The 15584-nt window shown below is 32.7% G+C and overlaps 1 protein-coding gene across 1 annotated transcript in view; it reads right to left on the minus strand.

Moving 5' to 3' along the window:
* The window catches only part of LOC111089593 (Down syndrome cell adhesion molecule-like protein Dscam2), a 57969-nt gene extending 56661 nt beyond the window's left edge, over positions 1-1308 (minus strand). The window contains exons 1-2 of the mRNA XM_022402399.1: positions 1183-1308; positions 6-323 (exon numbers count right to left, since the gene is read on the minus strand). Of these exons, the coding sequence (XP_022258107.1) occupies positions 6-323; positions 1183-1240 (376 nt within the window). The 5' untranslated portion in view covers positions 1241-1308. The remainder of the gene's footprint in view (positions 1-5; positions 324-1182) is intronic.
* Between the last annotated feature and the right edge of the window lie 14276 nt (positions 1309-15584).

The following is a 15584-nucleotide window of genomic DNA, read 5'->3' on the forward strand; positions in this document are numbered from 1 at the left end:
CTTACCTGCTCTAACTCGAACGTTTCTTGATCCCACACTTCCAATTATGTTGCTAGCAACGCACCGGTAGATGGCATTATGTACCTCTGGCCTATAATCACCTGGATGAAATGGTGGAAAAAACAGTGCTCCATCCGATCGGACATAAAGAACACCAGGAATGTCTACGACTGAAGATCCGTCCGTTTTTGTCCACGTCACGACCGTAGACGGACTTCTGGTCACTAAGCATGAGACGCCCTCTCCGCTGGAATTGAGAAAAGTCACTTGGCTTGGCGGTTCTGTGATAAACGCTGGTGGTTGAATTTCATCTTTTCTGGAAACTAACAACTACATGTAAGATAATTGGATTAAATGCCCGAGTAGTTCATATAATAAAATATATGTTATCTATCAAGTTGTCAATACCCTTCGTGGCTTGCGTGACTTTAAGGAGCTGTACCTGACAATGAATGATGACGTACTTTGTACTTCACCATAGTGAACTGTTTTTCTTTACATACAACTAAGTCTAAAATAGTCAGGTCACCTTATTAGGAATCTTTATGCCGATTGCTTTGTTATTTCAGCTTTAAGATGCTTTCCGAAAAAATATAAAAGTTCTTATTTTGTATGCCGTGTATAACAGTTTTTAATCAGACTATACAGATTTAGCAAACAAAATAAGAATGTTATATATATAGTATTTTGCTCAGAATATTCTAATAATGTTTATAGCCTCAAAAAGAGGATACAAATTGAAGCATAACTTTCCCATTATGAATTTCTGCATCATCCATTTATCATCTTTCCAATAAAATCCACAACTTTTAGTAACTTATCACTTTGCTCTAGAGAAAGCATATTAGTTAAATCTCTCTGGAGATTCCTTGCTGACGTGTGATATATTTTATGCACGTTCTAACATTGATATATATTTAACGATTACCATCATAATATCTTTGCACCATTCGTAAAAAAAAACAACAAGATATAAAAGATAAAGGAAGAAGAGTTAATTCAGTAGTCCAATAGAAAAAAGTGTTCCTGTTTAGGGTAAACCACTAAAAAAGCAAATAATAGAGCATTTCTGTGTGAGTCTTTTGACGGAGATTATCAAGGAATTAAATAAAGAAGCGAAAATAATGTCTTTATCGACACATTAACGTTTAGCTACATAAAGTGTAATATAAATTAACTTACCTTTTTCAATAGAATGATGAACCAACAGTAACACAGCAATGACTATTTCAGTTCTCATAATGTTTAAACAAAGGCAAAAGTAGTTGTTTACGAAAGAGGCTTTCTGCACCGCACGCTAACGACCATGGTAACTACAGATAAACTGAATCGCTTACGTAGGTGAACTAGTGACAAACGCTGTTCGTCTTCGAACGGTAGCGCTCAGGAAAATCGACTGCGCATGACAACCAAGGACAAGAGAAAAGTTTCAAACGACACTAATGTTTGAGAAGAATGAATCTTTACTTTGTGATCACGTTTTTTCTATTAAAAAAAACACTAAAGTGTATGTTTCAACGTAATTGTTTGCACTAAATTAAGCATACAAGAAGTCTAAAGGAGTTGGTTTAAAAGTCTTAAACTCAAACAAGCAATGAAGATCCAAATGTAATAAACTGAAAATTGAATCAGTTAAGCGCTATAGTTTACGCAACATATAATACAGATATATAACTTCTCATTTATGGCTGTGTTTGGAAGTGTGAAAATCGCTAAAAACTTTATATATATATATATATATATATGTTTGCAATCATGTTTTAATTTATGTATCATTCAACATTTTTTTTTTCAAGGATTTCATTTGAGAAATGTTAGTGCAGAATAATTGTACTGTTGTAGACATATTTTATATGGTAAAGGTATCAGAATATAGAGTTTTATGAAATATAAATACCAACCACATATATTACGTGGATATTCTTTCGCTGGAAATCCAAAAAATATTTTTCAAGCGTTCGATACTATAAATATGTTATTTTTTCAGGTTTATATCTATGAAGTGTTACTCCTTCCATCAACATTTATTTACGAACTTACCTACAGTAAAATAAAGAAGGTTAAAACTTTGGTTGGTTGTTTTAGCACAAAGCTTTATGTGATCGGTCCACCATGTGAGATCGAACCGCAGATTTTAATGTTGTAAGTCCTTTAAACTTACCGCTGATCCATTATTATTATTATATTATTACTATTCTATTATTCCAGTACTGACGATAAAGAACATGTTTCTTAGAGCGAAAATTCTAGGTTAATTATCATAACTTTAAATAATGTTTCTTCATCATGACGACAATATTTATCAATGTAATTACTAACTACACTGAAAGCTTGAATAATAACGTGATTATAAGTGAAGCGTTTTACTTTTAAAGATTGAATTAACTAAAATACATTGCATTATAAATGGGAAAAATAATAATTCCTGTATGTTTGTATTTCATATTCTATTACTCTGTTTTAAATAATTGCTGTAATTATGTTGTTGTGATTATAATTTTTATGCTCGTTCATCAATAATCGTTCCTCAAAATAATTCCAAATAATTGTTTTGTAAGAAATGTTTCTTTCAGTGAAATACATATTCAACGTTTTGAAAACAATTAAGATTTTATCATTATATACTCAACAAGCTTGTAAAACGAAAATATGCGACATGAGTGTGCGCTGTAATTTGAAATGTTTCACTAGATGTTGTTCCCGAGAAAGTTATGAGTGTGCGCTGTAATTTGAAATGTTTCACAGATGTTGTTCCAGAGAAAGTTCAGGGTTTCTTCAGGAACACCAACGTTCAAATTGTCCAAGGATCAATGAAGTTCAGTCTGGTTCACAAAAACCGAATGGGAAAGTTTACGGATGTTAGGGATGAAAAGAGAACTAGGGCATGAATTTTCGATCAGCTCACGAACAATTGTGAAGTGAGCTGTGTTTATGGCCACACGAGGAAAATAGCATCAACTGTATCCTAACTATGTAAATCATCAGGAACAAAAACATTAGAGAACTATACATCAAAATATGTGTCACTCTAATGCAAATGTAATCGCAGAAGCAATAAATTGAGATAAGATAAATTGTTGAAGTTTTCAATGTTTTATCTAGCCTATTCAGACAAGAATATTGTGTGGGTGTTTATTTTATAAATATCTCCGCTAAAGTTGAATACTTCTCATAAATATTCATACGTCCTTAACCATCATGTCAGATACAAAAATCAAACGTGTAGGTAAATATATTCAGTAACACTTGTTGATTACACACTTTCCAAACTCGTTTTCTATTGACTGACTACTGAAAGGAGCTGTCTGTATAGTGTCTTTTAGTATATGTCATTTCTATATGACAGTTCAATAACAATGATATTTGTTAATAGGTTTGTTTAACACAAACACTCAGAACGCTATTACGTATACTGACAGTATTTTACGAACCTATGCTCTCTAATGATGTAGAATATTATTGACATTCTAGTCTAAACCCGTACTAACGACACTGTGTAATTCCATTCATCCTAATGATGGAGAACAATATTATATTTCCAGTCATAAAATAACCACATGGACAATGTTGTATGATATCATGTTCTGTAATGATGTAGTTTTGTATCGTGTTTTCGTCCGTTATGTAAGCACAATGACGATATTCCTATACTACATACCACGTTCTCTAACGGTGTAGTTTACTATTAGAAACTATAAAGTGTAAGTTATGTTATAGGATATCGACAGAATGCTAACAAGTTTTACTCCAGAGATATTATGTTTTAGCTGATCAGCAGCGTATATTGTAAAATAGGTAATGTTGCAGGAAGTTAATAACATATCATATTCAGCATGTTACATTTTAAATATTGACAACATAAAGTGTAAAGTATGTTGTATTCCACAAGATCTGTATAATGTAAAACACGTAATGTTCCATAAAACTGACACAGTATATTGGACACTATATGTTTCAAAAGATTATGAGAGATTATACTGTAAAATAAATCGTGTATATGAAGATCAATATTGCTTAGTGTTGGTGTATTCTAAAATATCAACAATCTAAAGTGCAAAGGAAATTATATGTTTCTAAAGATTAACCCAATATTGCTCGAAAACCAAAGCACTTGCTACACATTTGGATGTGCTACTGGGGGTATAATGTATTGTAAACTCGAGAAAATCATATGATCCTGGACATCAATAACACAAGTTGCTTCAAGTGATCAAGAAGTGCATTTCAAACGACAATGCAGTATAATGTAGAGCAGTTCTATTGTGAATCATTAACAGGCAATATTGTAGAGAAGGCTGTGTTTCAGAAGACCAACACGTGTACTGTAGTTTAGTCGATATTCCAAAAGATCAACGTGCTAAACTATGAAGCAGGTTATGTGCTAGTATTACTGAACATCAATATGGCATACTGTAGAACACATGTAGCATTATATCTGTAGGATACAACGTGAAATAAGTTGCGTTGTAAAATGTGCATATACGTATATGTATGTTTACGTGGCATTTCTTTAGAAAATTAAAAATATAACTGTATAGTGTTGAGCAGAATATAAATTCCAGAAAATTAATACAATGTAATGTAAGGATGATTTTGTTCAAGATGATCATTATTCTTCACTGTAAAGAATGTTATGTTACAGATGATCAACATTGTATATTGTAATCTTGGCCATTACCCACAGCAATTCAACAAGACATTCTGCAGGATAGAATATGTTCCACAATATCGACATTGTACATTTCAAACTTGGTTATGTTTAATAAAAGGAACTAATATATGCTGCACGATAAGATGTGTTCCGTAAAATCAACATGTTATACTGTAAGCTAAGTTATGTTCAATAACGTAATCATGTTACAGGGATAATTGTGTGTTCCACAAGATCAGTCTTGTATACTGTGAAGCTCATCGTGTTCAATAAAGATATTATAAGAGTATATTGCAATATATGTTCCTTAACTACAGAATTTTACACTATAAGTTTGTTGTGTTCAATAAAATATCAATAAAGTATACTACAGGATAGAGTACGTTTCATAAGATCGGCACTGTATGCTGTAAGCTTAATCATGTTCAACAAATTTTTATCAGGGTATATTTCAGGATAGGGTTTGTTTCAAAAAGTCAGTTGGGTATTTAAAAACAAGCTATATTTTACACGATTAACGTAAGTATACTGTAACTAGGTTACGCTTAAATAAGTCAACAGGGTGTTCTGTAAGTTACGTGTAAGATTAACATAATATATATTGTACAGCGCCCCAATTTCTGGAAGATAAACAGGGTATGATAAAGGGTGTTTTGTAGAAGAAATATTCTAGGAGAACAACTACAACGCTAGATATTTTCTAGAAAACCATTAGGATGAACGAACTGAAGTTTATGTTACTAAACCTCATTCACCTTTAAGAACTTTCACACGTATAGAAGCCAAACTCCCTAATTCTACTCCACTATCATGGTGATTGCAACATTGTGCTTATATTCCGCTGTTTCTCAAGCAATACTTTATGTCCGTGTTTCGTGAAATTGGTGTTTAGATCTTTTACACCTGAATCGTTTTTAGTTAATCATTAGTTGAGTTTTAAAGGATGTATACTTGTTAATCGGAGCATAGTGTTAATAGTAAGCAATCGCTTAAACGAAGAGAAAAATAGTTAAAGACTTAGATAATAGATGATTACTTTAATTTTGTGATATGTTATTTTAAACGTCAAGAGCCGGAGAAGCAGTGCAAACAAGGCTTAGTATCGTCGTTGTTGTTTTTCTTTCAAATTCCTCTTAATTAGTCCACTTTATTCTTATTGTTTGGCACAAAAGAAAATAGTGACGATAACACGTGGGCTCAATAACCAACATATTAAAAAATACAAATTTTGGTTATGGAAAATCGATTTAGCTTACAAAGTGCAATGCTATAAAAAGGTTATTTAATGTTTATGTCGTAGCATCGTATAGAAATGAAGAGTTGTGGCTATCATATACATATTTATTCTGATTTAAACTCATTCACCGTGCATAGAATTGTGTATATGATAAGACCCCAAAGAAAGTGAAGTATAATTGTGTTTCTTCTCAGCGCAGAGCGGTCCAATCTATTGCTTCTTTAAGTAGTAGCCCCTCCCCCAGTGGCTCAGCGGTAAGTGGGCTATCTGCGTTGTCCCCCAAAACGGTATCGAAACCCGCTTTTTTAGCATTATAAGCCGCCAGACTATGCCACTTGGGAGAGAGGATAGCAGTAATTAACTTTGTGATTAACAATAATCAAAACAAGCCTTTAAGTAATAAACAAATGGAAAATATTGTAAAAAAAAGAAAACGATTTGTCATATTTTAAATAGCCCCAAAATAATGTTTCAAACTTTAAGTTTTAAAACCTTTTCACTCTTTATTAATTTAGATAAAATATTCACTCCTGTTAAGGAAACTTACATGCCGTTTATTTTTGTTAATGGAAGGGCATAACGAGTATTTTGGTCAGAAGAAACATAAGAAAACGTATTTCTTTTGTAGAGACTCAGCTTAATGATTCGACGAGTTATCTTTCATTGGCAGCAAGTTCGGAGGAGCTCACACCCGAATCGTTAAGATGGTGTCTTTGATTTTTGATACTGATGATGCGTCAGCTATTGGCCGTGTACTTATATACGTGTGGTATCAACCAACAAAAGGTCCAACATTAGCTTACGTGGACAGGCCCCAATCAACGATTACTCCGACCTCCGGGAAAAAAAAAGAGAGAAAACCGATACTGTTGAAATTCAATCCCGTAAGTCATTAAAGCGGGAGAAAACAAAGATCGTCAAGTTCTGAGCTGATATTTGTTTGATTCTTACTTCTTAGACATTATAAGCATTAGGAAACTTGGAATTTTTATAAATGGGGAGATTTGTGTACAAAAGCATTACATATTTGGCCATTTCACAGAATGTAGAATCTATACTGTTTATATTTGCTTAACATCTATATAGCAAGTTTAAACTGTATCTACGTATCTAAGTTTATTTGAAGTTTGAACTCCCCCTCTAGAAATTTTGACAAAAGAGATTGAAATTTCACATGTAGATTGTTAATCGCGCAGAGTGTAAAAAAGATGCCGCATCAAGGGAGTGGGGTGTTAGGGGTTCTTAAGTTTGACTAGCCACATTATTAAGACCCCTCCGCACACACAAGCATACAATTATAGAACACTCCTGTCAGAATTTATATATATATAATTGTCAAAATTGTCAATTGTCAAAATAAAAGGCTTTTACTTATAATTTTTGATAGTATAAATATATACTATGTTGTTGGGCTTAGAATTCTTCTACAGTAGGTGTAGTGACTTGTTAGCGATTAATTCAACGATAAATGAACAGCACGCATTTTACTTTTTTTGCAAATAATATATATATATTCAGAACAAGTTAACGTATGTACAACAAATTCTTCACACTTTAGAGTTTATAGGCATATCATAAACACTATATATATATATATGTATATATATAGCTCTCTATTTGTTGTGAAAAGTCCACTTAGGCCTATTCAATTACTTTAAAATTTCAGTTTACAGGCCGAACTATCTTCTCTATTTCTATCGCACTAGTATTCTGTGGCGCGAGTTACCGTAATCGTTTGGTCTTTTTTCTTCTAAGTTTCCTCTGTTCCGTTGGTCAAAGTGTTCTCAGGCTGATTCAATTACTTTAGAACCACGCTTTGACGGAATAATTCTTCTTCTTATCTCCTCTTAGTCTTATTCTAACATATTAAACGCTAGGCCTATGTCAATCGTTAAGCCTATCACTTCTACGGTAGTTAATTTCACGCCAAACTTTTCCTTGCCCTGTAACTTTACTCTTTTCTGCTATTATCTGTCTGCTTTGAACTCTTATTATAAAAAAATAACTAAACAATAATAAAATATTCACTCACAAAAATAAATTAATCAGTAATATCTAAACTAAACAGTCTTTTATATCATGACAAATACATTAATTGTATGTTAAATAGATGAAGAGTTCTTAGAAGATTGTTTGAACACTATATAAATACATAGATATAGTCATGTCCTGATTAATCTGAGAAAATAAGTAAAAGCAAGGATTTCTTAGACTTTCAGAGAATAATGATAGCAAATGCCTTACTAGTAAGAGTATTTTTTTTATCAAAAAACGTTAATTTGACTGGCTATTTAAAAAGTCAATCAAAATGGAGTATGTCTGCACTTGAAAAATTGTAGACGTCAATTTATAGTGATTGTCTGATAGAAAAGACGATTGGACAAGCTTGTAAAGCACCTCATATGTCAGACCATGTTCCAGGGTGCTTTCAGCATCTAAAAAATATTTCAAAAGACTACCATATGGCAGCTGAAAGTTAATTCGAAATCCACTTTTTTGAAGACTTGCGTTTCAGCCGTTTTTTAAATATCGAGAAACCTACAGGAAGTTCCTTACTTTTATTGTGTTCTTCCGGTATTGCAGACAGCTTCCAGGGATTAGAAGAGAATAACAACCATAGTATATCTGATCACGTCCACCCACACATATTGTAGCATTTTCATCCTGATCGACATATGGCTGTTCCAATACTATAATCCAAAGATCCGTTTATTTTGTGTCATACAACACTACAGTGACTTCAGACTTCTTTCATCTTTCTTGGTCATAATTACCTGATTTCAATCCAATTGAGCATATTTGGGGTAAACGTGAATGTTGCATTCTCCACAGCTATTCACTTCCGCTATCTATTGGGCTACAATAGGCATCATTACACCTTGCAGAGTCTAGTATGAGCTATTTTTGTATCAAAAGGTGGTTCAACCTAGAAGTAGATAGGGGGTCTGGTAAATTTACCATTACTCAACTTTACTTCCTACAAGGATTCATAAAGGAAACTCAAACATCTTACAACCTACTTATCTTAGGGTCATTAAGCTTTTCCAAAAGCAAATTGAGATTCATAAGTGTAATTCAGGAAAGTTTAGACATGGTACAGAATGTTTAAATATTGTCACAGATTGTTAAATGTGCTGTTTTATCATTCGCAATCATTACATGAAGACATTCCCTAAATAAAGCTATTACAAGAATCACCTTTCAACATAGTATTCCTTCATCCTCCCAATAACCTGCACGCTGTCAAGAACCTTGCTATAATGATATATTTGGTATTTTTTGAAGGAGAGAGAAAAGAAGAGAAATAAAATCAATACTAGTTTGCGAGGAAAGCGATTTAAGTATGCAGTCTAATACTAGATTGAAACATTTCGTACCTTGTTCAAACTTTCCGAATAAAATCTATGATTCTCATTGTGCTTCTGTTGAAATTTTGTTTCCTTAGGACAAGCAAAGTAGTTTGTAAGATACGATCATTTTACATATGGAAATTTCTTTACAGTCACCATCTAGTTATTAAAGCAAAGGAATGACAAAATTTTCTTAATTTAACTTGGATTCATTAGTCATTCAGTAACAATGTACATTTTAAAATATTTATTACTAATAAAGTTTTCAAAATTAAGTTGTTGTTATTAAGCCCAAAGCTATACAAAGGGCTATCTGTGCTCTGCCCACCACGGCTATTGATACCCAGTTTCTAGCAGTATAAGTCCGCAAACGTACCACTGTGCCACTGGGAGGCAAATAAAAATTAAGTACTTCTGGGTGAAATATTTGGGTTTACTTATTACGTTAACAGGGACGCTTATATTGTGTACGAAATTGAATTTCAACATTAAAAGAATCATCCGACAACTACTTTAATTACTATAAGCTATCTTAAAAAAAAACATGTTTTCATAATAAATGACATTAACATTAGTTCATTGGATTTATATCGCGTAATTGTTACTTATATAGAATTACACCGACATTTTTCCTGAAAAATGGTTTCTAAATATATATATATATAAAACTAGCTTTAAACGACGCTAATTTGTCTTCCTAGTCAACGTGAATGTAATAAATTATGAATGGTTCTTTTGTAAAATTAAATCGTTTATGTCACGTAATTGCTATTTATATAGAATTTCATCGGCATTTTTAGCTCCAATTTGAAAATAAACAAAACGAGTTTTAAGTAATTCTAATTTGTCTTCCAGTCAACATGAATGTAATTTCTAAATGTCACTCGAATTAAGAAACAATAATAACAAAAACTACTTTAAAAGCTTCTTGTCGTACAACTAATAAACATTCTGTTTATGGTATACGTGAAATACGCTATCAGCAATGCCTTGTTTTTCGTACCACATGACAGACTCTCAGTCTTTAATTATTAAAATGTCAATGAATGTTTGTGGTAAACAGTTAGTTACCATCCTTCTAATTATCTTGTTCATATTAGTGGTACGAAATATATGTTCTAATTAGGTATACTGTTGCCGCATCATCTTACAATGAATGCCATTCACTGTTACATACACACATATAAATAAACTAACGAGTTTCTATTGTGCGAGATGTTGAATGGTTTCTATCATATTTTCATGCTTACAGCATTATTGATATAAACATATACGTAACAGACTAGACGTTATCAGGTAGTTTGTGTCACTGCTGAAAGACTACAATGATATCTTGATCTACCCGATACTTTCCTTTACGAAATGACCACAAAATGTGAAGTTGGTACATAAGAATAGCAACAGCACCAACTGTGCTTCCATCTTCACCTAGTGGAGTTTGATCTATACGAAACCTGATAATGCCTTTACAGGCGAAACTATGGTTGTAATAAATGATACGTTTTTCTATATACAGGGTAGAATATATCGGAGTTCTCAATAAGTATTAAACTATGCTATTTCTCTTATATTTCATTTTTCTTCCAAGTGTTAATTGTAATTACTCAAAACCTACATTTCCAGCGATACCGAACAAGTATCCAGCGAGTAGACATTATAGCCCATCCTATATGTTCAGTGCATTACAAACTCTCAATAACATAATATGATTGCATCTTAATATTCATTTAATTTAAGTTTTGTGCGCTCTCATAATTAACACTAGCTTTCAGGAGATTGATGAGATATGGTTTGAATGTGCAAAGTGTATCTGAAACATCTAATTAAAGACACTACTCACCTACTATCCATTTTACAATATCCACAAGTTTCGAAGTTGTTTCATCTCGTCTCAGTCAATAACGTTTTTAGAAATTCTTTATATACGTTACATTTCTTAATTACAGTGTAACCAAAAATATACTGATTTTTTCTTGTATTTTTCTGTTGGTTCTCTGCAAACATTGTCGCTACTGGCTTTGAAATGGCTTACCAAATATTTTGCATGAAAAAGGCTCTCGAGCGGAATAATAAAAAGAAAATAATAAGGCTTAGTTTTCCAAGCATAAGGTTAATATTTTTATATCTGTATCTTTTCGTGGATAATATTTATTGGTATAAAAAAAATATTTGTTTAATAAAAAACAAGCAAATGCAGACTGGGGATTAAATCCACCATACTTTTTTGAAAAAGAAAAAAAAATAGCAACAAAAAGAGATGTCAAAAGTGACTATAATTAGTGACCATAATGTTCCCCCGATTAATCCAAGACCTAACCAGTGGCCTAAAAACATTTATTTTTCTTTGTTCTAACTGATGGCGAAGATTTAATTAACGTTCTGGTATTGGGATGGAAAACTACAAGTGACCCATAAGATTAATTACTCGATATAATCAATACAACTCCAATAACGTAATTAGTATAGTAGGGATAATTTCGATTTCATAGTCTTTATCGATAGGAGGAGCATTTATCTATGTTAGTGACTCTAATTAATAAATTTCATAATTTGGTAATAAAATGTTGTCGATCTTTTCTTGTCGTTTGTAAGATTTTTTTTTCTTGTGGTGAAATTGCTGATTTGAATGATATTGAATAAATTTGCTAGCACGCTGTACATTTTATCAGAAAAATAAAACTTCAATGTAATTAACGCTGTTAAGAAAAGTCATTTATTATTAGATGGTATATATGTTAAGGTTGTAAATTTCCAACGTTATAGATATTAAGGAATGATGAGATAAGTGAAAACGGTTAAGTAAAAATTTCTTACATAGATAAAATATACAGTTCATTAAAACCAAAACTATTTATATTTCGTTGCATTTGCAAGGACATAGACAAACATGCACACGATATTTTCCCCTTAAAGTGGCTCACTTTGAAGGCTGAAATGTATCTGTCATGTTTGTTTTTAGACTACATCAGTTTTGTTTGTACAAGGACTGTCAGACATTTTTTTTACTGTTTTTACATTCTATAAATCTCGCAAAGTTCTGGTCATGAGAACTTTACATACTGTTTTTGTTGCTTTAAGTTATTGTTTCACTATCTGTTTTTATAAACGTTTGTTGTAGGAAGACATACTTCAAGAAAACCATCTCTGTCGATATTTACTTACGCATTTATGGATATGCTATACTCTTTTTAAAATGTTATTTTAATTTTATTTCGTCGAGATTTTGTAAGAACAGAATCTCAAATATTATTCGTAAATCGTGCGAATGTTGCATATTCCTTTTTAATCATAATAGATATATAAGTGCAGCATATGTATATAGTTTTCACTCATGAATATATTTTAATGGCCAGGTGGTTAGGACACTCAACTCGCAATCTGAAGGTCGCCGGTTCGAATCTCCGTCCCATCAAATATGCTCGCCCTTTCAGTAGTGGGGACGTTATAATGTAACGGTCAATCCCACTATTCATTGGTAAAAGAGTAGACTTAGAGTTGGCGGGGGGTGGGGATGACTAACTGCCTTCCCTCTAGTCTTACACTGCTAAATTAGGGACGGCTAGCGCACATAGCTCTGGTGTAGCTCTGCGCCAAATTCAAAACAAATAAACAATTATTTTAATGGACCAGACCCTCAACTTTCACGTACTTGTGCTGGTTTCGTAAGTAAAAGAAAAATCATTCTGAGTTTCTTGAATTTTGATATTGGTGGATAAAGATGGCAGTAAAGATGGGGTAGTGTTTTTGTGTTTCAGCTCTTTGATATGTCATGCAATTAAACAAAAATCGTACTATGTTTTTAATTAAACACATTACATTTTCAAAACGAATGCTATTATGTAAACACATGTTATTATATTTTTATCTATATGTGATATGAAGGGGTCTGTGAATTGATTTACATTTGTGTCCTTGACATTACAAGTTATATATATACACGTTCATTTCGATATCTGAATGACATATAACAAATTTTGTATTGACAGATAAGCTAGACAAGTTATTTAAACTCAGCATAAACTGAGCACTCATAATGCTATATTTTATTTAACACCAATTTTTATATGGTTTACATAAAGTTATCAAAACAGTTAAAATGGAACTTTAAAACTAAATATTAAATTTGAATTTTTTAATATATATATATATATATGTAAAGGATTTATCATCATTTTCACAATTCTCTGACTCATCCACGTTGTCTGTGTGCCATCTTCAGATTTTTGGATTGTCGTGTATAGTTAACTTGCAGTGCAGTTGATCAAACCTTCCATACACGAACATCCTGAGAAAAATCCACTTTCTTCTGGATTTGTAGGACAGCGCATCCATAAGAGCATCCGTAGTTGGAACATCTTCCATATAATCAATGCCAACGCTTGGTGGCTTCTGTTACATTGTCCATCTTCTGTCGAGTAGTTTTGGTGGGTTGAGATGACCCTCACGACTTTTTTGAACAAATACCAGTCTGGTAATATTGTTAATTGATAATTATTCAAGACATTTAGTTTTTTGCATAAATTTTAGTTAGTTCGAATAGTCTACAATAGTCCTACCCCCTCCCAATGACACAGTGGTATGTCTGCGAACTTATAACGCTAGAAACCGGGCTTAGATACCAGTGATGGGCAGAGCTCAGATAACACATTGTGTAGCTTTATGCTTAACTATAAACAAACGAATGTCTACAATATATCTCACTGGATCAACTCTTTACCTTTTCTGTCAGGAAATATACACAGAACATTCTTGGATTATGTTGTTCATTTTCTTTGAGCATGCTTTTAAGTAGATTCTTATCTTTCTGAAAATTCTAATGTTTGCCTCATGGTTGCAGCTTTTGCTTTTAAGCCAAAAAGTAATTTACATTGAGTTTAGTAAAATTCATTCGTGAAATTGTTACAGTTAGAGTCCTTTTCTTATTAGCATATTAGCTTTGTCGTCTAAGTTCTGTTATAGCATTTTGTCTCGTATAGGCATATAACAGGACTGATGGTAATGAAAGCCTGCTGACACTAACTCCCTGCTTAACGGTATCGAAACATTTTCTTCATTATTCTCTATGACATATTATTGTATTATAAAATATGACCATTTTTCTTTCTCCTTTGACATACTTATAAGTAGAAGTTATTTGTCCTGTTGACTCTTTCACCTCTATAAAATTACACGTAGAATGGTCAGTAGCATTGCTAACGTTTTCTTCAAATTGAAAAGTCTTCTGTTTGCCTTGTGTTACACCACTTTGATGGCATTTCTTCAACGCCCAGAGAATCGTCAGCGCTTAAAACAATATTCAGCAAATTCATCCAGAGGCATAGATCTTTTGTTTGCACCAAATTACTGTATACATTAACACCAATGGATCATACGGTTTGTCTTAGTTTTATTTAGTTTGTTTGTATTTCTTCCAATCTGAAACGCTTAAGTTATTATCTATCATTACTAGGTATATATTTTTAATCTAGATCACATATTTACCATTAAATCTTCATACGTCTGAAACAAAAGAAAGAAAATATAATATTAGTGCAAGAACCATAATTACCTAAAACAAATTATACAAATGTAGAGACACACTTGCAATCCTTCAGACGTTTTCTACCTGACATTTTATGTAAATAAGTATGACATAGAAACACGTAGAACTTACAGAAAAGCTACCTTTAGGCCTAATGTCAAGCAGGCTGAAGTACATTGTATCAAAATCAGCAGGTCAACAGCCACAGCCGATATAAAGTCAAGGTAGAACGGAAAGTATCAGAACTACATTTTGACATTGTTTGGCATTTAATGGGTAGTTTGATGCCATTGGAAAATGTCCCCTTTACGGAAAGGTATGTAACAGCTCTTTCCAAAGCAAAATATTCATAAAATCAAATCATAAATATATGTTAAGATTAGGGATTTAGAATTTCCAATATTGGTATATTCCTTATAGTTGGTGTTTGTTTGTTTGTAATTAAGCACAAAGCTACACAATGGGCTATCTGTGCTCTGCCCACCACGGGTATCGAAACCCGGATTCTAGCGCTGTAAGTCCGCAGACATACCGCTGTGTCACTGGGGGGCAATATAGTTGGTGACATTGGAAAACAGAGAATTATGGACAAATTTGGAGTACCAGAGCAATCTAGAAAGAAGTCTACCGCAGCCATGGTAAGCAAAGAAGGGCGTCATATAACACGAGAGAATACTCGAACACAAAGTTCTGTGGCAAAGCCATCTGCGAGCTTCAGGCAACAGTTCGCAATACAATCGAGAATGATCTCCATCTGGAAACATGACACAAGTTGTTTCGACGGCATATCCTTTCAAATGTTGCATATCATAAGCAACTGCTCCC

This window comes from Limulus polyphemus, unplaced genomic scaffold (assembly GCF_000517525.1).
Source record: "Limulus polyphemus unplaced genomic scaffold, Limulus_polyphemus-2.1.2 Scaffold124, whole genome shotgun sequence".
Lineage (NCBI taxonomy): Eukaryota > Metazoa > Arthropoda > Merostomata > Xiphosura > Limulidae > Limulus > Limulus polyphemus.